This window comes from Capra hircus, chromosome 4 (genome assembly GCF_001704415.2).
Source record: "Capra hircus breed San Clemente chromosome 4, ASM170441v1, whole genome shotgun sequence".
NCBI classification, from domain to species: domain Eukaryota; kingdom Metazoa; phylum Chordata; class Mammalia; order Artiodactyla; family Bovidae; genus Capra; species Capra hircus.
Window position 1 is genome coordinate 112,962,105 of NC_030811.1, and position 26,313 is coordinate 112,988,417.

A 26,313-nucleotide genomic window follows, 5' to 3' on the forward strand; every position below is an offset into this window, starting at 1 on the left:
CCAGGAGGCCAATATAAGCCGGGTGCTTGGGGCCGGCGTCCTGAGCGCCCTGGAGGGCAGGCATGGGGCGGGCAGGTCGCCAGTTCCGGGCCCTGGTCTGGAAGAATTGGTTGTGCAGGGTCAGGCACCCGGTGAGTGCTGCGTGTCTGCAGGGTTCCGGGGTCGTAGAGGTTGGGGAGGTGGGGGCGAGGGGCTGGTCTGGCTCACTTAGGCAACTGGGGACACTGGATAATTGAAATCCAGAACCTACCCCCCGGGGCCTAAAGTATTATTAACAAAAGCTGAGCCTTCCTGACCATCTGCAGCATTGGGTCAGAAAACTGCTAATTTAGAAAAACTTTTTTTTTTTTTTTAAAGAGAATTTGAACTGTACTTGGTACTTTGAGCATCTGTGGTAAAAATTGAACTGCAAATCTTCTGGTACATCCTTTTAATGCATAAACAGAACATCACAGGTATGGACTGCAAACCAGGAGGCTACACAGCCTAAGTAGCCAGAATTGGCAAGAAGCAACCATTCTATTATTCTTTGATGTTGTATGTTTAGTGTTAATTCACATCTCTTGCGAGCTGCATCCAAATTGCATAGCAAGGCTCTCCTAAGAAGACTGGACTTGTTCAAACCAAATTTGTGCTGATGCTACATAAATATCCTGCACAGGTGTGTTTTAATGAAGTAGAATCAATGGCTTATTGTTACACTTGGCTTTATTCCTATGCTTTAATATAATAATTCCTATTATTACACTATGCTTTATTCCTAATGCTACAAGATTAAAAAGAACAATTGGAAATGTCATTTCCATAGAGGTAGACCAGCAGTGATATCTGCATTGTTTCTGATTTTAAGGTCCACACTTAGCGTATGGAGTTTGTGTGTGTGTGTGTGTGTGTGTGTGTATGCTGACCAATTCTTCTTTTGGAAGAAATTCAACAATTGATATTGAATTTCATTTTGCTAAATGCTCATCTGCAAAATATTCTTGCTTCCTCAAAATAATGTAAAAAATGTTTTAAAAAAGATGCTTGCTTTCTCATGCAAAGATCTTCAGGATGAAAATGATTTCAGTTGGAAATTTGTGTAGAATTTTGAAGGTCAGAAACTAACAAGTCAGACTTTGCTCTGATGGATTGTCAGTGCACTGGTGTCTACGAAAGTGGTTTTCAATTTATGAAAAGCAGATTTTATTGACATTTAGTTGGTTTGGGGGAATGAAGCCTATTTTCCTCTGAAAGAATGTTGTGGGTAGAAGTTAGGTTCTCAGGCTCCACACTTTATGTTTTTTGTCAACTGATTTAAACCTCAGAACAGCTCAGTAGGGCAGGCCTGTCTCTCCTTCATTATCAGACCCTTGAATTGTTTAAATATTTTCACGACTGAATGCTGCTGAAATAAATATCCCCATCAGAAATATTTTATGCATTTATTGGTCTGTTGACCACTCATTTCAATGGTAGCTCCTGTATCCCATCATTCTTTGCCTTATTTTTCTTGGTATTTATCACCTCATAACACATCATGAATTTACTGATTGGTTCATTTGCTCTGGAACTCACATTAGATTGTCAGGTCCTTTAGAGCTGAGAGTTTTTTTCTGATTTATTCACCTACATATTCCCCAGCACCCAGAACAGTGCTTGGAACAAGTCAGGTGTTCAATAACTATTTATTGAACAAGTGAAAGAAGAATATAATATTTATTGCATCTCTGCTGTGTGCTAATAATAGATGCCTGCTGAACCTGCCAAAGGTTCATGGAGCTACATGCTCCTGCTCTCATGGAGCTACAGGTTAGGACAGAGAAAGTGATGGGGTTTTACAAGCGCGTGTGTAATGGACCCGCCTTTGGGGAAATATTCTGCACGTGTCCCTGCACAAATGGGAAGAGCTGTTCGCACACAGCCACGCACTGCAGCGCTGCGTGTAACAGCAAAGGAGTATTGCTGACCCCGGGGCTTGGTGCTGAGAACACGTCCCACCTTGCCCTCACTCCTTCGCTTGTGGAGGCAGATTTCCTCCCTGTAAAGGAGAGTGAAGGATTAGAGTCAGTGCGTGTCACGTGTTCGCAGCAATACCTGGCGTAGGAGTGAGACCTGTTTGCTTATTTGGCCAGTTTCAGAGATGGTATAGGTGGGGGTCTCGGACATCCAGTGGGGGTGGGGGGTGGGAGGTGACCCAGAGGAGGGAGAGAGGAGAGAGATCCAAGGGCAACTTGTGGCTCCTGCCGCATGAGTGGGTTGGAATGGAGCCCTGGGGACCACATGCAAGGAGGAGTTCACGTCTCACGCGATGGCCTTGCACAGATTGAGGCCAGGGCCCCTCTGGGCGAATGTCTTTGACCTACTTTTCACAGCTTCCTCCTGGTCTCCAATGGTCATCTGTAAATTCTTTGTTCACAGCAGCTTCCCGACTGTGAAAATGGGGTGTTGGCAGAAACAGGGTGGGGGGTAGCCAATCCGACCGAGTGACTACATGGCCTCAAATAAATGTTTCCTTAGTAAATAAAATTGAGCACTGCATGTAAGGTGAGTATACCACTGAGAGAAGCATGTTTCTTTTTATATTTACTTTAAAAAGCCCTTCATTTTTATTAATTTTATTATTATAGTTCCTTTAAGAAACCTTTTATTAGTGACATTTCAAACAGAAAAATAGTAGGAATAGTATGGAATGAATGAATAGGACACATCACACTTATATTAATTCTTAGTTTTATAGATTTTTGAAATGCTACTGTTCTTGGAAAAAGTCGGTTTTAATACAAGCACATTTTTATAACTACTTTAAATTACTTACTTTTTCTCTTGAATGTTATTACACAAACAGCACCATAACAATAAGGAAAAGTTAAAAAATCCCTTAAAATTCCATTATCCAAATGTGTCTGCTACTTTTGGGGTCTTGTCATTTGGTAGATGTTATGCAATATTTTTATGTGGTTAAAATGCTAGCTTTTTTTTTCACTTAACATTGAATCACAATATCTTAAAAGCTGCTACTTAGTCTTCATATTTAATGGTTTTATTGGACAGTAGTTTATCAGTTGGATAGTAGTTTTTACAGTTGGCATAATTTATCCAACTGTACCCTCATGTTGGGTATGAACATTCCTCCCAGGGTACCAGTGAGAATAACTTCTTGGTGCCTGAAGGATGTGTCTCATGCTGACTCATTGCTCTTGAAGGAATTTCCTGGAGCAGGTTTCTGGTTCAGACGTAGGACACCTGCATTTGGGCAGGTCAACGGCAGTTGGTGGTGGCCCCAGGGGAGATCAGGTGGGACACTTCTAAGAAAGCTTTTCAACACTGACAAATATCCCCTGGCCGAGAGCCATGCTTTTCCACCTGAATTTATGTATTCATTTTTATATTTTTGTCTGTAAGTCGATCTGTCCATCTAGTCTCATTTTAATAATTTAATAACAAGAACCAGATAAAATAACGTAAGCCAAGTGTCTACCGCTTGGATGTCTCCCAGCTCTGCAGTCTTGAGGTTTTTCCATGCTTTATTAAGGAGAGGCTGAGCGGTGCTTGCTTGCCAGAGATGGCTTCGTTCCTCCAGGCAGCCTGTGGCTCGTGGAGCGGTGACCGGCTCTGGGCTGAGCTTGCTTGCTGTGCTCTGCACCTGTGGGAACCTTCCTTTCTGCCCTGCCGCTCACCTCCTGTGACTCCCCTCACCCTTGCCAGCTCCATCCACAGCCAGACCAGCCTCTAACTCCTGACTCCTGAAGGAAGGGTAATGCAAGCTTTGGGCTTTGGTGAGCTTTTACTGGAGACTCGGCTATCAGAGGGGGCTTGGAGTGTGGTTCATTGCGAAGACACCTTCATCCTGTAAATCCGTAGTCCAGTCCCAGCTGTGGGTTGAAGGGAGCTGGCGGAACGAATCACACTCTCCTGGTTACCATTTCACCAACAACACACTTCTGCCTGTCGACACACCTCCAGACCCACGCCACACGTAAAGGGCTGTCTTCTTGCCATAAAGGACCACCTGTGTGGTAAAATGCACACCTCTTGTACAGAATTATGGTGTTGTCACCAGGGCTCCTCCTCTGGCTTGGCTACAGAAAGCCCCTGATACACGAAGCGGGGGCAAGTTCAAGCTTCAAGCTTCCCTCTAGAAACCCCCAGGAAGACCACGCACTCCAGGCTGCATCTGGACTCTCTCTACCTTCCATCTGGGCTTTTGTCTACCTGTGCCTTAGGGCCTGGTCCTTAAAACGCCACCCGGATCCCACTTCTCTTTAACATGTAAAGAGTGAACTCCATCTCAGCTCTAATTCCCTGAAACCTGAGGACTTCTGTGCGCATCTGTCTGTGTTTTCTTTACAGAACACATCCCTCATATTTCTTTGAGATTTCAGGTGCTAAAAGCCTAACATGGTGTTAAAGAATAATTTCGTTTGGGAAACAACATGTGAAGTGAATTGAAAGTCACTCAGTCACGTCTGATTCTGTGACCCTATGGACTATACAGTCCATGGCATTCTCCAGGCCAGAGCACTAGAGATTGAACCCAGGTCTCCTGCATTGCAGGTGGATTCTTTACCAGCTGAGTTACAAGCTAACAACATGCTGGCCACAATTTCTGTATTTTTCTAGAATTGTGAAAAATTATAGACATCAAGCCCTAGGAAGTAAAGAAGCTCTTATTTCTTTTGGAAAAGCACTTAAGTCTTAGAGGTTGATGTTTGCTGGTTTTGTACTGCTGTTGTTCAGTTGCTAAGTTGTGTCTGACTCCTTGCAACCCCATGAACTGCAGCACATCAAGCTTCCCTGTCCCTTCACTATCTCCTGGAATTTGCTCAAACTCATGTCCATTGAGTCCGTGATGCCATCCAATCATCTCCTCTGTTGCCCCCTTCTCCACCTGCCCTCAATCTTTCCTAGCATCAAGGTCTTTTCCAATGAATAGACTCTTTGCATCAAGTGACCAAAGTATTGGAGCCTCAGCTTCAGCACCAGTCCTTCCAATGAATATTCAGGGTTAATTTTCTTTAGGATTGACTGAATAGATCTCCTTGTTATTAAAACTGGAAAACCATTCAGAAGAATCCTGTCCATCTAAAGAGACAAAGCTGACCATCTTTCTACTGGGCGTTGCCTCTGTGTACCTCTGTGGGGTCCTCAGGGTTGGCCCGGTTGCCTGGTTGCCCTAGGAGGAAACAAACCCAGTCAGGGAAGGTCAGCAAAGGTCATTTGCGTGTGTTTTCAGTTTACTCAGAGCACTGATCTAGGAAACAAGGGAGTATGGAAAAGCAGGCATCCTTGCAGAGTGTGGGGCAGCCCCAAACTAGGCTGCTTGGGTTTGTTTGCTTTGCCCTCCGGTCATAATCATGATCTCAGCAGAGCCCTTTCTTTCATTCTGATTTATCTTAATTTGCTTCTAAGTCTCTGGCTGGAGCTCGATTTTCCTCCCTTGTGGTCTTTCAAAGCACTGGTGATTAAATAAACAATGGAACAAAAGGTGATTTTTGAAGGGTGCTTCAGGAGTGCTTGCAAAAGAAGCCTCTTAGTCAGGGTTTTCTTTGGCTGGAAGTGTTCCTGTTGTCCTGCGTCACTGCCTGAGTTTAAGAATGTTCCAGTCTTTTTAAGGTATGGGAAACTGATGTGATTTCAAAAGCAAGGCATCCAGTTTCTCCTTTTTCAATTTGATTGTCAGGGTGAAAAAACACATCTCTTTGCTTTGCTCTTTTGCTGAAATGGTTACCAGCATATTGGAGGGAGGGGCTTTCCAGGTGGTGCTAGAGATATAAAGAAGCTGCCTGCCTGCCAATGCAGGAGACATGAGAGACGTGGGTTCGATCCACGGGTTGGGAAGATCCCCTGGAGAAGGAAATGGCAACCCACTCCGGTATTATTGTCTGGATAATTCCATGGACAGAGCAGCCTGGTGGGCTACAGTCCCATGGGGTCGCAAAGAGTTGGACATCACTGAGTGACTGACACTTTTACTTTCTTTCATATGGGAGGGAAAATGACAGGATCTTCATGGGGAAGATTGTTTCTGGGATGGTGGGTTAGCTTCTGTGGGGGAAAAATCAACTGAAAACATAGAACAAGCGCCTCCTTCTTATTTGATGGAAATCTTGGAGTTTCCCTGGTTTATTTAGTTGTTTTCTTTAGCCTGCATAGGCCTGGATTTTGCAATGATTAGAAAGACTGAAAAAAAACCCAAACAAACAAACCTGACCTCCTGGTAACAATAACTGCAGAGATGGAGGCAGAGGACCTTGGGGCTTGATTGATGCAATTGTCTTGGAGCTGAGGCTGCCTCCTGGGGAGCCTTCCAGCCTGAAGAGCGCCTTTTCCAGCCAAGGATCCAGGGGCCACTTTGCAGGGCCTCGCTCTGAGGTCAGCTCTGCGCTCTGCACTCCACATGGATCTCTTCGGCCCTTGGCTCTCACCTGCTGGGGACCTTTCCTTCCTGCCCACCCGCTGCTGCCATCAGTCACACCCTTGCGCCCTGGTCCTGGGTGTGCTCACCAGCAAGGACTGGTTTGAAGCTGAAGCTCCTGGCAAGAGTCTGACCTGGATACCCAAGTCTCTCCCACTGCCAATTTGGAAAAGAATCGTTCCTTAGGGCTGGTTGGAGGGAAGCGGAGGCAGGGTGCCTGCATCTCATCTTGAGGTTTGTCTCAGACTTACAGAATCCCAGCCGAGTGTGGGGCAAGGGGCTGCCATAGCAGCAAAACGGGGAGTGAAAGCAGAGTTGTGCTGTGAAAGCAGGTGGACCTGTGAGCAGGGAGTCCCTCCTCTGCTCGTCTCCTCTAGCCTGGGTCTGGGTCGTGCTGCCCGCCCAGTGGCCTCCGACCATCACCTTCTTTAGATCAGGCTCCAGACTTGCCTGGTCTTGCCACAGCCTGCCTGGCAGGTCCCATTTCACTGCCTGGGTCTGGAGCCTCACTGCTGGGGCCCCCATGGCTTTCTCCCAAGTTCCTCTAGTGAACAGCCTTCAAATAACTTGTGCAAGGTTTATTTGCTGAGGGCTAACCCACTCCAGTACTCTTGCCTGGAGAATCCCAGAGACAGAGGAGACTGGTGGGCTGCTGTCTACAGGGCTGCACAGAGTCGGACGTGACTGAAGTGACTTGGCAGCAGCAGCAGCAGCAGAGCAGCTGAGTTCCAGAGCCAGCTGAGTTGCACCCATATGGCTGAATAGGATAAGATGCTACAAACAACAAGGATTAGGAAATTCTTGTTGGGGATGGTTTGGCCATCTCCATGGGGAGCTGCTCGAGGGCCCTGTCTCTAGTGCAGCCTTACAATCTGTCAGCCTCACAGCTGGTGTGGTGTCAGGCCCAGACACACAGGGCCTGAGCTCCCCTCCAGAGGTGGCTCCCTTGTTCCCAGCCTGCTGAAAAAGTAAGTCTTAGAATAAATCCAAAATAGCAAGATAAGCCAAGTGAGTGAAGTCGCTCAGTCGTGTCCGACTCTGTGCGACCCCGTAGACAGCAGCCTACCAGGCTCCCCCGTCCCTGGGATTCTCCAGGCAAGAACGCTGGAGTGGGTTGCCATTTCCTTCTCCAATGCATGAAAGTGAAAAGTGAAAGTGAAGCTGGTCAGTTGTGTCTGACTCTTAGCGACCCCATGGACTGCAGCCCACCGGGCTCCTCCGTCCATGGGATTTTCCAGGCAAGAGTGCTAGAGTGGGGTGCCATTGCCTTCTCCTAAGATAAGCCAAAGGGAACTCAAATTAGCATCCATCTCAAGGGTTTGTGCTACCCATCGGTGGCTTCTCTCCAGAAGGGATGTCAAGTCCCGTGATGCCAGTGGTGTGTCCAGGTTCTGTCTCACGGCCCTGTCGTTCTCCAGCTGTTAGAGTGTGTGTGTCGTCTATGTGTGCATAGTAAGGCTTATTCAATAGTCTACCTTGAGGGTTAGAAGGAGCGTTTTATACACACACACACACACGCGCACACACACACACACACACACACACTCATATATATAGTTGCATACAAACTGCCCATTCTCTTCCAGTTTCTTTTAAAATTTTTTATTTATTTTAATTTATTTTGCTGCGCTGGGTCTTAGCTGCGGGCACAAGATCTTTAGTTGCAGCGTGTGGATCTTACTCATGGCATGTGGGATTAGTTCCCTGACCGGGGATTGAACCTGGGCCCCCAGCACTGAGAGTCTTAGCCACTGGACCACCAAGGAAGTCTCTCTTCCGATTTCATAATTAGAGGCTTGGCGATTTCTTTTGCTCATTGGTTATTAAGACCTCGCTACATGTATTACCAGTTTCTACAGCTTGTTGTTCTTTTTTTGTGTTTCCTTATGGTTACTGTTCAGATTGAATTTGTGTGTCTTGTCTCTCTTTCTCTTTGAAGTCTTTTGTAATTCCTAAACTGCAGAAATTTCATACTCCATTCATCCTTAGGTTTGACCAGCATTCTCCTACTGCCTTCTAGTTTTTCTACTATTGAATGTACTGTTCTAGACTTCTGTCTACTTAGAGTGCACATTTGAGCACTGTATAAGACTTTAGTTTATCTTTGTGACAGAGTCCAAGTTCAGGTGGCCTAACAGTATGGTTGAATGCTTCCTTGCCTCCCTGAACCAGAAAGCTTCTTTTGTGATATGTTTTGAAACATAGTTGAGCCTATTTTGGACTTCCTATGCTGTTTCATGAACTTTCCATGCATATCTGTTCTTGCACCAGTTTCATTTTTTAAAAAGTATCTATATGGGAGAAGGCAATGGCACCCCACTCCAGTACTCTTGCCTGGAAAATCCCATGGATGGAGGAGCCTGGTGGGCTGCAGTCAATGGGATCGCTAGGAGTCGGACCCGACTGAGCGACTTCACTTTCACTTTTCACTTTTATGCACTGGAGAAGGAAATGGCAACCCACTCTAGTGTTCCTGCCTGGAGAATCCCAGGGATGAGGGAGCCTGGTGGGCTGCTGTCTATGGGGTCACACAGAGTTGGACACGACTGAAGCGACTTAGTATTAGTAGTATACTTTAATATGGGTTTCCCTGATGGCTTTGCAGGTAAAGAATCTGCCTGAAGTACAGGACACACAGGAGGCTCGGATTTGATCCCTGAGACAGGAAGGTCCCCTGGAGGGGGAAAATGGTGACCCACTCCAGCATTCTTTCCTGGGAAATCCCGTGGACAGAGGAGCCTGGCAGGCCATAGTCTGTGAGGTCACAAAGAGTCGATATAACTGAGCAGCTGACTCACGCACATATACTTCAGTATGTTCTATTATACTGTTTTTGTAGGATTATAATCTTTCACAGCTCATCTTTGCTTTTGGAGCATATATCAGTTCAGTTCAGTTCAGTCGCTCAGTCGTGTCCGACTCTTTGCGACCCCATGGATCACAGCACGCCAGGCCTCCCTGTCCATCACCAATTCCTGGAGTTCACTCAGATTCACATCCATCGAGTCAGTGATGCCATCCTGCCATCTCATCCTCTGTCGTCCCCTTCTCCTCCTGCCCCCAATCCCTCCCAGCATCAGAGTCTTTTCCAAGGAGTCAACTCTTCGCATGAGGTGGCCAAAGTCCTGGAGTTTCAGCTTCAGCATCATTCCCTCCAAAGAAATCCCAGGGCTGATCTTCAGAATGGACTGGTTGGATCTCCTTGCAGTCCAAGGGACTCTCAAGAGTCTTCTCCAACACCACAGTTCAAAAGCATCAATTCTTCGGCACTCTGCTTTCTTCACAGTCCAACTTTCACATCCATACATGACCACTGGAAAAAACATACCCTTGACTAGATGGACCTTTGTTGGCAAAGTAATGTCTCTGCTTTTCAATATGTTATCTAGGTTGGTCATAACTTTTCTTCCAAGGAGTAAGCATCTTTTAATTTCATGACAGCAATCACCATCTGCAGTGATTTTAGAGCCCCCAAGATAAAGTCTGACACTGTTTCCCCATCTATTTCCCATGAAGTGATGGGACCAGATGCCATGAACTTCGTTTTCTGAATGTTGAGCTTTAAGCCAACTTTTTCACTCTCCTCTTTCACTTTCATCAAGAGGCTTTTTAGTTCCTCTTCACTTTCTGCCCTAAGGGTGGTGTCATCTGCATATCTGAGGTTATTGACATTTCTCCTGGCAATCTTGATTCCAGCTTGTGCTTCTTCCAGCCATATATGCTCACCAATTATATTTTAGCATCATTTTTGAGTTAAAAATGATACCAATCAAATTTGGATCAGAATTGTGTTTGGTGTGAGCGGGTGCTTGCAGGGAGAGGGTGGTCTCAGCCCTCCTCTCCTGTGCCTTGTGGTGATCTTGGCCGTCTGTGTCCCTGTGGATGGAGCAGTCAATCCCTGGATGTGCTCCCCTTTGCCTTTTTCCTCGCCTGTAACCTTTGCCTCCTTTTGGCTGTAGCCTTCTGTATGAGTTAGCTGTGGCAGGAAACAATATCAAAATCACTTTTTGGGGGTAGGTATTTTTCCAATTGTCTCCTTAGAAGCATCCATTGAATTGGAATTTTTGTTTCAAAAAGTCTGCACATCTGCTTTGAAACAAATAATTCACCTGATTTCTGGAAAGGATGCACCAGTGTGTGCCTCCTAACAGTGTTCCCTTTAACTTGGGTGACCTGTTTGCTTGTTTCCTTCAAGTCCTTGAGGGAAGAATTTATTTCTTGTTCATTTTTATGACTCACTCCGAACTCTCCCCACCAGTGCTGAAAAGAAGGAAGTGTCTAATGAATGTTTATTTAATTAAAAAAAATTTAATTTTTCTTGGTGTATAGTTGCTTTATAATGTTGCATTAGTTTCTGCTGTACAGCAAAGTGAATCAGCTATATGCATGTAAATGAATGTTTAATGTATGGGTTTGAAAGAAAAGCAATTGTTTTTCAATATAAAGCTCAAAAAATCAAGGAAAGAGAGAGTGTACTCGTTTCTCCCCTTCAGTACCAAACTAACTCCATAACCAACTTAAAGGTTTGCAAAAGATCCTCTTGGGCGGGAAATTTACACTCTGAAGAAGGGACTGTCGGAAGCCACGGCTCTGAGCAGTGGTGGACTTGGACCAGCTCAGCTGATGGTTGCCATTGGACTTTGGCTTATTCTTTGTCTGAACTTACTTCTCTTGCAGTGTTTTATAGCAGGGACCTTATAATACTTCTGGGAAAGTCTCCTTTCCTGAGTGCCTGGCATCCAGAAACCTGAGCACTCCAAAGAGACACAATAGAATTTCACGCTTATTGTAAAGCCCTTTGTTTCCAAGGAGAAGGGAGGCAGCCTAATTATAGGTGGGACTTCAGCTTCCTCGATATTTGAACCTTATTAGGCTATTTTCCTCTTCTCAGCCAGTGAGATCCCTGAGATCTCGTGACCTGTTCCTCCCTCCAAGGACCCTCTTTCCTTCTTTATTTGTTTACAATTTTGCTTTTTGTCCCCAAGTGTTTTATTCTTTGTGGTTTTCAGCTGTAATGAAATCCTCATGCTACCAGAGCAACTTAGAGGTTTTAAAAAGGGGTTTAAACTCAGTCCATAAGCTATTTTGTTCAAGTGAGATGGAAAGTTAGCATATTTAATTTACAGGCATGAGGCTCAGTCTCCAGATTCAGCTTCCGTCACAAACAGGTGCAGGGGCTGCAGGGAAAAGACTTTTCTCCGTGGTCCCCAGTGTGTGAAACCATGCCGTTTCCCACCTTGCCGATGTTGGGAGGATAAAGTGATGGGTGAATGAACACTCTTGAGCACTCAGGGTGAGGATAACAAACAGTTGGAGGAGGGCCTGGTGCTCTTTACAGCGGTGTCTGCAGCGTTGCCTCCTTGTGGGGCTGGAGGCTGGGCTCCACACGCTTTCAGAGGCACTCACGCCTTCCTTCTGGGCGAGGATTCTGGTCCTGTGTGTCCTCTGCTGCTTCCCCAGCCCTTCTGCGCTGTACGCGCTGCCTAATGAAGGAATCCGTTTACCTGTTTTACAGCCCTAGTGCACCAGCATTTTATTGATCCATCCTCCTATTCTTTCTCTTTTTCCTGCATGACTTCCTCCAATTTTTTCCATTCACAAACAAATGCTATTGTAAGCAGTCTTGAACACACCTTTGGAAAACAAGTGTAATACCTTTTCAAAAAGTAAGTCTTATGTTGAATCTTTTATTATAGGTTAAAACTAGTCCAATATAGGGAGTTCCTTGGTGGACTAGTGGTCAGGAGTCTGCACTTTCCCTGCTGTGGCCTGGATTCAGTCCCCATATTTCCATCAATTGTTACTTTATATATATTGACTACATTTGTTAAGCATATAAATGCATAGCATCTTATAGCTTCTATTGTAACACCTCTTTTATTATGTAGTGATCCTCTCTGTGTATAATAATGCTCTGTGTCTTCAAGTCTCTTGTTTGATATTACTGTAGTTCATGTATTATTTACCTAACTGTATCTTTTTCATCTCTGTTTTCATCTGTTCTATATCCTTATGTTGACTAAACTGGTTTCTGGTTATCTGAAACTTTTACCCTCATGTTTGAGAGATGAGTTTTCTGAGTATACAGTTCTAGATCAACCAAGTTTCTCCAAGGGATCTAAAAATATTTAATTGTCTTCTGATTTCCTGCTTTTAGTGAGTTTTTGGTAAGTCTCATATTCCTTGTGAATTGTATTTGAAGTTATTAATGTGGATTTCTGTTTCCTGATATGTGTTCTATTTCCTTTATCAGTGAAATTTGTGTATTTTATATGTTATGGAAAATTCTCAGCCATTATTTATTTAAATATTGCCTCACCTTCTTTCTCTCCAGTCCCCTTGAGGGAACTTTTTCCTTTGTGATTCAGTCTTAAAGATTCAACTCATGACTTCTTATTTCTTTTTAATTAATATTTTTTGGTCAGTTCCTCTTTCCAGGTCTTTGGAGATTTCTTTTTACTCTCTCATCTCTGTAAGATCAGCAATACAATAAAACTGTTTTTTTTTTCCAGCAGGTGTTGCATTATTGTTCTGGTCAGCATAATATTTGAAGCAAAGTGATATTGGATTTTTAATTTGGTCCCATTTTCATTTCAGCTGGATTTCATTGCTAAGCCTTTTTATCTCCTCAGGGTTCATGGTTAATAATTATCTGTGTTCTTTTACCATGTTTGAGTCAGTTCTAGTGAGGTGGATGAACCTAGAGCCTGTTGTACAGAGTGAAGTAAGTCAGAAAGAGAAAAACAAATACCTTATATTAACGCATATGTATGGAATCGAGAATAATGGTATGATGAGCCTATTTGCAGGGCAGGAACAGAGAGGCAGACATAGAGAACAGACCTGGATACAGCGGGGAAAGGGGAGGGTGGGAGAAATTGAAAGTAGCGATGAACATATACGGTACCATTTGTAAAGCAGATAGCTAGTGGAAAGTTGCTGTATAACACAGAGAACTCACTGTGGAACTCTGTGACAACCTAGAGGGGTGGGATAGGGTAGGGGTGGGGAGGAGGTTCGAGAGGGAGAGGATGCATGTATACTTATGGCTGATTCACGTTGTTGTATGGCAGATGCCAACACAATATTGTAAAGCAATTATATTCTAATTAAAAATAAAAAATTATCTGTGTCCTTTTATGGTTGTGAATGTATGTATGTTGGTTTTTATTTAAGGATCATTTTGGCTACGTATCATATGATTATCACACTTTCTTTCTCTTAGAACTTTGTAAATATTGATGCATCATTATCTAGCACTGGATATTTTGAGGACATGTTTGAGGCCAGGTAGGTATCTTTCCTCCTCTGTGGATATTTTTGTAGGTATGACCTAGAGCCAGATATCCTGGAATGCAAAATCAAGTGGGCCTTAGGAAGCATCACTACAAACAAAGCTAGTGGAGGTGCTGGAATTCCAGTTGAGCTATTTCAAATCCTAAAAGATGATACTGTGAAAGTGCTGCACTCAATATGCCAGCAAATTTGGAAAACTCAGTAGTGGCCACAGGACTGGAAAAGGTCAGTTTTCATTCCAATCCCAAAGAAAGGCAATGCCAAAGAATGCTCAAACTACTGCACAACTGTACTCATCTCACATGATAGCAAAGTAATGCTCAATTCTCCAAGCCAGACTTCAACAGTACGTGAACCCTGAACATCCAGATGTTCAAGTTGGATTTAGAAAAGGCAGAGGAACCAGAGATCAAATTGCCAACATCCATTGGATCATTGAAAAGGCAAGAGAGTTCCAGAAAAACATCTACTTCTGCTTTATTGACTACGCCAAAGCCTTTGACTGTGTGGATCACCACAAACTGTGGAACATTCTTAAAGAGATGTGAATAACAGACCAACTTACCTGCTGCCTGAGAAACCTGTATGAAGGTCAAGAACAACAGTTAGAACTGGACATGGAACAACAGACTGGTTCCAAATAGGAAAAGGAGTATGTCAAGGCTGTATATTGTCACCCTGCTTATTTAACTTATAGGCAGATTACATCATGAGAAATGGCGGGCTGGATGAAGCACAAGCTGGAATCAAGATTGCTGGGAGAAATATCAGTAGCCTCAGATATGTGGATGACACCACCCTTATGGCAGAAATCAGAGAACTAAAGAGCCTCTTGATGAAAGTGAAAGAGGAGAGTGAAAAAGTTGGCTTAAAACTCAGCATTCAGAAAACTAAGATCATGGCATCAGGTCCCATCACTTCATGGCAAATAGATGAGGAAACAACGAGAGACTTACTTTTCATGGGCTCCAAAATCACTGCAGTCATGAAATTAAAAGATACTTGCTCCTTGGAAGAAAAGCTATGACTAACCTAGACAGCATATTAAAAAGCAGACATATTACTTTGCCAACAAAGGTCCGTCTAGTCAAAGCTATGATTTCTTTCAGTAGTCATGTATGGATGTGAGAGCTGGGCTGTGAAGAAAGCTGAGCACCGAAGAATTGGCGCTTTTGAACTGTGGTGTTGGAGAAGACTCTTGAGAGTCCCTTGGACTGCAACAAGATCAAACCAGTCGATCCTAAAGGAACTCAGTCCTGAGTATTCATTGGAAGGATTGATGCTGAAGGTGAAACTCCAGTCCTTTGGCCACTGGATGCGAAGAGCTGACTCATTAGAAAAGACCCTGATGCTGGGAAAGGTTGAAGGCAGGAAGAGAAGGGGATGACAGAGGATGAGTTGGTTGGATGGCATCTCCGACTCGATGGACATGAGTTTGAGCAAGTTCCGGGGTTTGGTGATGGACAGGGAAGCCTGGAACGCTGCAGTCCATGGGGATGCAAAGAGTGAGAAACGACTGAGCGACTGAACTGAACTAAACAATTTTGTCTTCATCTTGGGTGTTCAATAGCTCTAGGGAAACTGCAGCTTTTTTTTTTTTTTTATTACAGCATACTCTTTCAGTCTTGAGACAAAATTTTCATCAGAGTTTTCTCTTTTTTAGGGAAATTCTACTGTTAAATCTTCGAGCATATTTTTCATTACATTTGTTGAATTCTCTGTTCTAAGTATAGCACTTAGCATTATAGGACTTCCCTGGTGGCTCAGATGGTAAAGCGTCTGTCTACAATGCGGGAGACCCGGGTTCAAGCCCTGGGTTGGGAAGATCCCCTGGAGAAGGAAATGGCAATCCACTCCAGTACTATTGCCTGGAAAATCCCATGGACAGAGGAGCCTGGTAAGCAACAGTCTATGGGATCGCAAAGAGTCGGTCACGACTGAGCAACTTCACTTCACTTACCATTATATTGTGGAGTTCTTGCTTTTCAAAGCTGATTCTACTAACTTTTTGTGTTAATATTTTGCCTTTAAAACATTTTTTTAAGAATTCACTGTTGTTATCTCAAACTGTTTGTCTAACATAGAAATGAACTTTAACCAGTGTCTATCCTCTTTTTTTCTGGTTTTTAAATCACTTAGAATTCCACAGTAATGCTTTTTGTTGTTTTTTCCCCTTAGATCTGTAACCACTTTTTTCATATAGCATCTTTTTCCTAGGCTCTTATTTTCTGAATGTTTGTTCTTCTTACATTGTTCTTTGTGAAACAGGTATACGAAAGTCTTTGTGTTATTTGAGTTGCTTCTTTGCCAGTCATGCTCCTTGACTTTCTTTTGCTTTGCTCCTTTCCAATGTTTAGACAGCTGTTTCTCTTTTCATCTGACTCATCCTTGGGCAGCTTAGCCCAGGTGATGCATTTGTCTTGACTCTCTTTTCAATAAACCCGAGACAAGTTTGATTTCTCCCTCAAACTCGGGTGCAGCATCTGAGCAAATCCTTCATGTGCCAGGTTTCTCCAGCAGGAAGGAGAGAGGCTTGGGGAGCTGGTGGGGACGATGTGCAGTCATGTTAGCCTCCTCGCTGTGTTCTGAGCTCTCTTTCAACATCTTGTTACTCAGCTGTGTCCAACTCTTTGCAACCTCATGAACTGTGGCCCACCAGGCTCCTCTGTCCATGGGATTCTCCAGGCAAGAATACTGGAGTCGGTTGCCATTCCCCTCTCCAGGGGATCTTCCTGACCCAGGGATCAAATGTGAGTGTCCTGCATTGCAGGCAGATTTTTTACCATCTGAGCCACCAGAGTAGCCCTCCTTCAACACCTTGTTAGAGGTTTTATTCCGTATTCACTATCCAGTTAGGGAAGTTATCCTCTGACTGTGGGTTCTTTCCTCATTTTTGTGTACAGCCTAGGGAGCGTCTCCAGCAGTTAGCTCCTTGTTCACTTTCTGTGTGTCATTCGAATATCCCCGGCAGCAGTTTCCTCACTCCCGGGGTCAGGGCACCCGAGTCTGCAGACGCGTGTGGTGGGGAGAGTCTCTGGCTCTGGAGACTCTGGGCCGCGCTGGGACTGAGCCCTGGCGGGTGATCCCCCTTAGCCAGGTGACCCCCTCCCCATCTCCTCTAGCTTTGTTTCTTTTCATTTTCCTCTCTCTTGTGGTGTCTGGAAAAAGGAAGTCTGTGAGGAGATGAGGGGATTTCAGTATACTCTTTCCCCCAGGGCTCCTTCATGTGTACTTTTGTGTGTAGGTGTTGTTAAGGGCTCCCCCCAAATGCCGTGGTGTTCTGAGGGGCCTGAGGGCAGAGCTCCCGTAAGCGTCACTGTGGGGTGTGGGATGCGGGCTACAGACGGGCATCTGGGCACTTCCGGCGGGAGCTTCTCTGCTGGCACCCACGGCAGGAAGAGGGGACTTTGTGGTGGTTTGGAAGAGCGGTCCCTGTTTCGTGAGCACTAGTGGGGCTTCCAGAAGGCTGTCTTCCTCGAGAGCGGGCCTCCAGCAGCATCTCCTTCTGGCTGCCCCTGGCACAGCTTTGGGAGCCCTTCCTGCTGCTCAGAAGCTGTGCCTAGGGGGCCTGCAGCGCGGGAGACCTGGGGAAGCACAAAACATAACCCGAAAGCAAGAGTCGAGGACAGTAACAACACATGAGAAGAAAAGTATGACAGGAAAATAAGATGAGACAGGGGAGGCTGCTTTTATGTCCCTGCAGAAAGATAGTCCTGTGAAAGGAGGTGATTCACTCACTCACAAGGCACCGCCGCACAGCACACCTGGGTCGTCCATCGTTTTCTTCTGAACCAAGGAAGCTCACATTCAGACCAGTGGGAGATTTTTTCCTACCGTTGCTTCTCAGAGGGTCACTGATTGGCTTGTAAATTAAAAAAAAACTGAGTTACTATAATTTTATGTTTAATTGGAGTTTTGCTTTTATTTCAGGATCTTCAGAGAAACTTTTCAATTGCGTTTTATTTATTTATTGGTAGATAAGAAGTGGATTTATTTAGAGAGAAACATACCCCACAGAGTGTGGGCCATCTCACAAGGAGAGAGAGGCTGAGTTTTATTTTTTTTAAAGTATTATTCTCATTTGAAACTAGAGATGTGCCATTGATTTTATGACTAGGATAACAAATATTTATAATTTCACAGTTGCCATTGCCTATTTTAATTTGGCCTTGACAAGATCCTTTAAATTATGGCGGGTTTTATGTGTAGAGAAAAAAATCTAGATCCTAATAATAAAAAGATTAATAAACTGATTGCTTAAAAGATTTAGACAAGGGACTTCCTTGGTGGTCCAGTGGCTAAGAATCTGCCTTGTGATGCAGGGGACGCAGGTTCAAGTCCAGGTTGGGGAACTAAGATCCCACATGCTGTGGAGATACTAAGCCCTGAGGAAATGGCAGCCCACTCCAGTGTTCTTGCCTGGAGACTCCCAGGGATGGGGGAGCCTGGTGGGCTGCCGTCTATGGGGTCGCACAGAGTCAGACACGACTGAAGTGACTTAGCAGCAGCAGTGCTGGAACTACTGAGCCCTTGAGCTGCAGCTAGAGAGTCCATATGCTGTGAGGAGAGATCCTGCTTGCTACAACTAAGATCCAAATAAATAAATATTTCAAAAAAGATTTGGACAATAAAAAGTCTAATAAACAGTTGGAGAAAATATTTTTATTGATGGCCTTTGCTTATACCTACCCATTAAAATCTAAATTAAAAAATCATACATACTTTGGCTCAAAAATCTTGTTTAACAGTGCTACCTCAAAAATATACTTACAAAAGTCAGCCAAATGTACAGAAAGCTCACAGTAGCACTGGTGCCGAACAGAAAACTTGGCAAATTCCATAACTGGGTCATTGGTTAAATAAATTAAAATTTACCGTATCTTCTTATGTCGTCTTTAAAAACAATGGGGCTGATCTACAAGTCCTGATCCAAAAAAAATGTTACATTTATTTATGTTTGTAAAAAATGAGTTAAGAAAACTGTGTGAATCTTTTGGGAGAATGGTTGTATTCTTCCTGTACTTTTTGAATACCCTAACCATGCATCTATTTGTGAATTAATAATATCAAAAGGGGTGGGACTTCCCTGGTGGTCCAGTGTCTTAAGATTCTGTGCTCCCAACGCAGGGGGCCCAGGTTCAATCCCTGGTCAGGGAACTAGACCCCATAAGTCGCAGCTAACAGTTCACATGCCACAGTGAAGACCAAGGACGCCACGTGTGCAAGGAAGACCTGGTGCAACCTGATGAATAAATGTTGAAATAAAAGGATCTATATGAGTCTTGACTCTATGAGCCATTTTCAGTTTTCTTTATATTTGTTTGTTTTAAGAAAAGGCTATCTTATATTATTAGGGGCTTTCCTGGTGGCTCAACTGGTAAAACTTTTATTATTTTATTTTTAACATTGTATTATTTATTTTAATTATTATTTAAATTATAAAATAAAAAGTTAATAACAAAAATTGTATTATAGTTATTATAATAAATGTTATTGTTATTTAAAATGTTATTATTAATATTTTATTATTTATTAATAATAGATTTTTTCTTTTTACATGATAGTATACATGTTTCAATGCCATTCTCCCAAATCATCCCACCCTCTCCCTCTAAATTTAGTACTTTTTTTTTCAACCTCCCCAATTAATTATGTATTTATTCTTCCTAATGAGGTCAAAATTATTTAATATGAGGTATATTTTCAATCTTGCACATTTATATTTAGCCAGAATTAATTACAGACACCCCACCATACCTGTTCATTCAAGAAATGACTCATTTAAACCAATGAATTTGGTTTAATTACTATCCTTTGAGCCAGAGGGATCAAAGTTATGGCCAATCTAGACAGCATATTAAAAAGCAGAGATGTTACTTTGCCAACAAAGGTCTGTCTATTCAGGCTATGGTTTTTCCAGTAGTCATGTATGGATGTGAGAGTTGGACTATAAAGAAAGCTTAGTGCCAAAGAATGGATGCTTTTGAACTGTGGTATTGGAGAAGACTTTTGAGAGTCCCTCGGACTGCGAAGAGATCCAACCAGTCCATCCTAAAGGAAATCAGTTCTGAATATTCATTGGAAAGACTGATATTTAAGCTGAAACTCCAATCCTCTGGCCACCTGATGCGAAGAGCTGACTCATTTGATAAGACTCTGATGCTGGGAAAGATTGAGGGCAGGAGGAGAAGGGGACGACAGAGGATGAGATGGTTAGATGGCATCACTGACTCAATGGACATGAGTTTGAGTAAACCTGGGAGTTGGTGATGGACAGGGAGGCCTGGCGTGCTGCAGTCCATGGGGTCACAAGGAGTTGGACATGACTGAACTGAACTAAGTCAGAGGGTGCCCTCCCTCGAAGATTTCTCTTTTATCAGGGTGGGAGGTGTTGGTTTTCAGCACTTTCTCAGAGAACTTTCCATAAGGATACAGTTTCTGGCATGAGAAATACTTCCTCATGACTCATTTCCAAGAGGGTGCTTTCTTTTCTCCTTTAATTACACCAGGAATGGAAACGTTCTTTCCCACCTGAGTTTAGTCTTTATGGTTTCAGACCATATGTGCTCACCCGGTCACACAGGTCTGTCTGCTAGACCTTCTGGGGAAAGGCTGGGACCAAGCCTAGGATGTAGGGCCATGGTAGCTCAAAGACCAACACAGTAAAGTGACAGTAAAGAACTAAAGTTCAAAGTATCATGATTTTGGAGTCTGAAAGAACAAGACGTGCTTTTCCTTGTTGACAGCATCCTTAACATCCTAACCTGCAGATTCTTAGGCTTTTGTCTGTGCCTTTATTGGTCTGTGCCTTGCCGTGTCTGTGTATGGCTATAAACTTTTGTATTTATAAACTGAGTGGAAGCCAACAGAAGAACATTATGCACCAGAAACCAAGTGGAGAATGTTGGCAATAAAAATAATTTTCTGATAATTGAGGATTTTCTATTAATTTTTTGTTAGGCTATTCTTTGGGTGTTTCCTTCTTAAATAATTAAATTCCGTGTATCAATGTCAGTTCCTTTTCTTTTGACTTTGAAAATTCAGGATTATACAAATTACTGCAATCCGTGTGAGTGGCTCTTTTGCAATCTGTGTCAAGAGATTTGACTCCAATAATTTGACTTTTCAGAGTTTGTTCCAATCTCAAGAAAGTAATTTCAAAGAAAATTACTTTTACAAAAAAATTTATTGACAAAAGATGTAAATTATGATGCATTCATTTGTAAGAATGTTACATAACCAGTAAGATGAGAGTTAAAACCAGTGTATGGCAGCACGTGAAAATATTCATGAGATGAAACCAAGTGTCTGCCACCACCAGCCCTGGAAAAATAGCTACTTGGGTGGAAAAGTCAGACATGTGAAAGAAATGAGAAAAATAAAAATAGTGAATTTGTTGGAGTGTGAGAAATATGGATGAAATTATTTGTTTAATTTCTTTAATGTCATAAGTTCTTCAATACATAAAAATGTGAAGAAAAGGGGAGGAACAGAAGCCAGGTCTGGTAGGAGAAGGACAAGGAGCTGACAGTTGTGGATCTGGATACAGTGAACATGGGCCATCGCTGTGGGGCCTGTCTCGAATGATTGTTCTTAGGGACGCATGGGAAGGATGACAATGACTTCCTGTAAAGGAAGCCTGCTCTGGCCTACGAGCCCTCCTTCAACAGGGGGAGATCTCATAACGCTTTGTGATTCATTTAGACACTAATTTTTTGGACAACTTTCCAGGTGCTCTCCCTGGCCGAATTCTTCTGGCCTTGTATCCTGTTCATGATTCTGACCGTACTTCGTTTTCAAGAACCTCCCAGACACAGAGACAATTGTGAGTTTCATTTTTATTATACTTTTTGATCACCAACATCTAGAGAAGAAAATGCAGCGTTCTTTTTCTTCTGTTGCTCTTTATAAATTCTGAATCCTGAGTGAAATGAATGGATAGGGTTCTCTTATTTATACCTCTATTTCTGGGATATATGCCAGTAGGCATCTATTCGGGGCTTCCCTGGTGGCTCAGATGTTAAAGCATCTGCCTCCAATGCGGGAGACCTGGGTTCGATCCCTGGGTCAGAAAGATTCCCTGGAGAAGGAAATGGTAACCCACTCCAGTATTCTTGCCTGGAGAATCCCATGGATGGAGAAGCCTGGTAGGCTACAGTCCATGGGGTTGCAAAGAGTCGGACACGACTGAGCGACTTCACCCCTAGGCATCTATTTAGGTTTTTTCTCTTAAGAATGATATTCATGTTTTCCCAGTCTAACAGATAGATTTATTCCTCAAATTAAGCTGTCTCAATTCAGGATATAGGTGTATAAGTCATTATAAATGTAGAAAGAGGAAAGAAAGAGGTAAACGTGGGGGAGATGCATTTCATTTTACCAGCGTGATGGTGGTGGTGGTGATGGTGGTGATGATGATATTGGTGGTGATGATGGTGATGACGATGGTGGTAAAGCATTTAGAAACCATTAATAAAATAACTTCCTCTGCTCCAGGTGTTTTATCAGAAAGACCATTTAGTTTATCTGGTTTAAACTGCAACAGTATCACTCCTTGAGAAATGATTGCCTGTTTTGTTTCTATCATGCCTATGCTCACTTGAAATATGGATAATGTGGTTAATTCTAAAAATGTTATATGATTGGAAACTATTAAGGGGTGACTTTTATCTCAAATAGTATGTTTACTATTCACAATAGTAAATTAATGTATTTATTCATTTGGTAGATAATGTTTTGAGTGCCTTTGGGTCCAAGCTTTGGTGAGGATGAAGTGGTGGACACAGTATTTTCCCTGTCCTTCCAGAACTTACTGTAGGGCCAGACTATGATAATACAGTAAGGTAGGGCCATGTTGGGACTCCATGCAGGGTACCAGGAGCAGAGGAGAAGTGGCTGCTCCATTCTGAAGAAGGAGTTCTGAGGAGTTAGCAAATGTGAATCTTGGTCAGATGGAAGAGTTCAGGGGAGGACAGATCTGGGCAGAGCAGATAACATGGGGGAAGAAGAAAAGGAGTTAATAGGAATGGGAAGCAGACATGTGGCTGGAGGAACAAACAGATTCAGGTCAGTAAAAGCCTTGAAGGATGTGGAAGATGGTGACTTCCCAAAGGGTGCTAAGGGGTGGGCTTCCCAGGCGACACTAGTGGTAAAGAGCCTGCCTGCCGTGCAGGGGCCATAAGAGACGCAGGTTCGATCCCTGGGTCGGGAAGATCCCCTGTGGAGGGGCGTGGCTACCCACTCCAGTATTCTTGCCTGGAGCATCCCATGGATAGAGGAGCCTGGTGGGCTACAGTCCATGGGGTTGTGAAGAGTCGGACGCGACTAAAGTGACTGAGCACACACACACACACACACACACACACGTCTAGGGTGGGACTGCTGAATCACATGGTAATTCTAGTTTCAGTTTTTTGAGGAGCCTCCACTCTGCTCCCCACAGTGGCTGCACCAACTTACACTCCCACCAACCTCGTCGGAGGGTTCTCTTTTCTCCAGGAAGTGGTTTATTGTACCATTTGTCCTGAAAGCCCTTGGATCCTATCCAGCTTTTCTAAACATCTTCGCGTTAAACAACCTTTAGTAACGACACTCAAGTTATTAAGAATCCAAGAACTCCTCCGCTTTTATATGAGGTGAAAGGAGGTGTTTGCTCTGATTCTTCCAACCCACAGCCTATTCACAGTGTCTGGAGGTGAGGTTGAATGACGAGGTATTAACACTCCCTGAGCAGGAAGAGGAGTCTCATGCAATTGTGCATATGGCCAGGCAGAGCCATCCTGCCTTGCAGCCTGTGGGTAGGCCCTGGAGGAAAGGTGCTAATGTAATAGGTTTCTGTCCTTTCTTTTTTCTGTTGGGCTGCTGAGGTGTTTTTTAAACTAACAACAGGACGAATAATGTAATAACATGATATTACATATTACTGAACTCACTAGGTATTCCCTTTCTGGGACCAGTCGTATGGACTCATTTCTGCCTTGTATCCACATCCAGGCTATTTGCAACCCCGAGATCTGCCCAGCCGGGGCGTTTTCCCCTTTGTCCAAGGCCTTCTTTGCAACACTGGGTCGAGGTGCAGAAACGCAAGCTATGAAGGGGCTATGGAGCAGCGTTTTCGGTAAGAGAAACACAAACATCCTTTCCATGGGAAGCTCCTGAATAGAACTGACATGAGGCTTTTAGTTCAGCCTCAATAATTTGGGGTGAGCTAGCCATCATAATAAACACAGAAGGAAATCAGCTTTATGACATTCAGACTCACATGCAAACAGCCTCCATAATGGTTTGTTTCCAGTAACAGGTCTTTCTGCAGCTGTTCCAAGAGTCACAAACTGATTGCTGATTAGCAGATGCCTTTTGCTTGTCATAGTTTGTTTTCTGTAGGTTAAAACTCTGACCTCAAAATTACCCTCTTGGCCAACTATGCATTTTTGGCACCAAATGCTTGAAAACAAGTATTTGTTTGAGTTACCCACTGGGCTTTTCCTACTGTGCTATTTTGGACCAGCATCTATTCGCAGCTGAGATACACTTGACGTGGACCAGCTGACAGTAGCCATCGTGACTCTGGATGCTGAGCCTGCCCGTGTTTACCTGTGGCAGCAGTCTGGCACCAAAGACTAAAAAGAGAAGTGATGGGAGGCATTTTATGTGAGAAGAGTCAAAATACGGAAGATTTTTAACTTGGATCTCCCTGAAGGCTCTGGAAACTTCTCTCAGTAGAGTTAGAAATGAAAAGCAGCTGAGTCATCAGATGGTTTGAATTTTTCACATGTGAATAATCTGTCTTTGCTTCCTCCATCCTTCTTGCTGTTGACCCGCCTATGGCATTGAAGTGTAAAGCCTGCTAACATAAGTGATCTTTAACTTTCAACTGTAAGTTATGAGAATGCAAAGCTTCTAGGTAGTTTTGGACACATCTGGTATGATACTTTTAAAGGGTGGGTGCTTACATTTTTTTTGAGAGAGGCATTATAAACATATGATATTAAGAAAATCATTTGAGAGTAAAGTGTAAAGTCATAACCCTGAAATACATGGCGGGCTTTTCGTATGTGCGGGAAAGAAAGTGCCTTTCTGGGAAAATGAGAAGTGTTTGAGGCTGATCAGTGTTCCCATTTCAGGTCTCTCTTACATCTCTTCATCACTCAGAGTGGGAAATTTGTGTGTCCTTGAAGGGGGAAAAGTGGGGCTTTGCATGCAAACCGTGTCGACCCCATCTCTTCTTTGTTTTGTGCTTCTGAGCAGTTTACTTAACGTCTCTGCATTTGCTTCTCACTCCCCTCCTTCCATGTTGTGAGTGTTGACGTGCTGGCGGGGTAGCCCTCCTGCGGTGGGAGTTAGCACTCACCCATCCCTATGGCTCTGGCTCCAGCAGTCACACTGACGCTGGAGTCTCCACATCAGAGAATAGCTCTGCCTTTGTCTCCCAGTCCACTCTGCCCCCTCACCTCCACCTGCTGACACCAGATGGTCACACAGCCTGCAGAGACCTCTCCCCACGTCCTGAGAACCACAGTCCATTTCAGAGCCTTGGATGCTGATGAGCAGGAAAGAAGTCCCTCCTGGTGCTGGGCTCTGTCCTCGGACCTGCCCCCTCCACTCAGAGGCTCTCACTGTTTTCATATTGGTACAGGATGAATTCAGTGGACTCCCAAAACCATAAAACTCAGTTCTGATCACTTTTTGAGAATTGTCTCAGATTATGAATATCTGAAAGCAAAATCTTAAGTCTATTTAAACATCACAGTTAACCAATTTGTGGATTTCTGTGCCCTTTGTGGTCCCTGGGGAAAGTTCACTTTGGGCAGGAATCCCAAATTTCATCTGATCTAGGATCACTTCAGTTTAGCTGCTAAGTCATGTCTGACTCTTCGTGACCCCATGAACCGCAGTACGCCAGGCCTCCCTGTCCATCACCATCTCCCGGAGTTCACTCAGGCTCACATCCATTGAGTCCATGATGCCATCCAGCCATCTCATCCTCTGTCGTCCCCTTCTCCTCCTGCCCCCAATCCCTCCCAGCGTCAGAGTCTTTTCCAATGAGTCAACTCTTCACATGAGCTGGCCAAAGTATTGGAGTTTCAGCTTTAGCATCATTCCTTCCAAAGAAATCCCAGGGTTGATCTCCTTCAGAATGGACAGGTTGGATCTCCTTGCAGTCCAAGGGACTCTCAAGAGTCTTCTCCAACACCACAGTTCAAAAGCATCAATTCTTCGGCGCTCAGCCTTCTTCTCAGTCCAACTCTCACATCCATACATGACCACAGGAAAAACCATAGCTTGACTAGACAGACCTTAGTTGGCAAAGTAATGTCTCTGCTTTTGAATATACTATTTAGGTTGGTCATAACTTTTCTTCCAAGGAGTAAGCGTCTTTTAATTTCATGGCTGCAGTCACCATCTGCAGTGATTTTGGAGCCCTCCAAAATAAAGTCTGACACTGTTTCCACTGTTTCTCCATCTATTTCCCATGAAGTGATGGGACCAGATGCCATGATCTTCGTTTTCTGAATGTTGAGCTTTAAGCCAGCTTTTTCACTAATCTATCCATTTTGGGTTGAGTTTTGTGTATTGTGTGAGGAAGGGGTCAAAATTCTTTCTTTTCTGTATGGATGTCT

General features: G+C 43.7%; 1 protein-coding gene across 1 annotated transcript in view; it reads left to right on the forward strand.

Annotated features, from left to right (window-relative positions):
- ABCA13 (ATP binding cassette subfamily A member 13) overlaps positions 63 to 26,313 on the forward strand; it is a 389,474-nt gene continuing 363,223 nt past the window's right edge. Inside the window, exons 1-3 of the mRNA XM_018047508.1 lie at positions 63 to 131; positions 21,425 to 21,518; positions 23,687 to 23,810. Of these exons, the coding sequence (XP_017902997.1) occupies positions 63 to 131; positions 21,425 to 21,518; positions 23,687 to 23,810 (287 nt within the window). The remainder of the gene's footprint in view (positions 132 to 21,424; positions 21,519 to 23,686; positions 23,811 to 26,313) is intronic.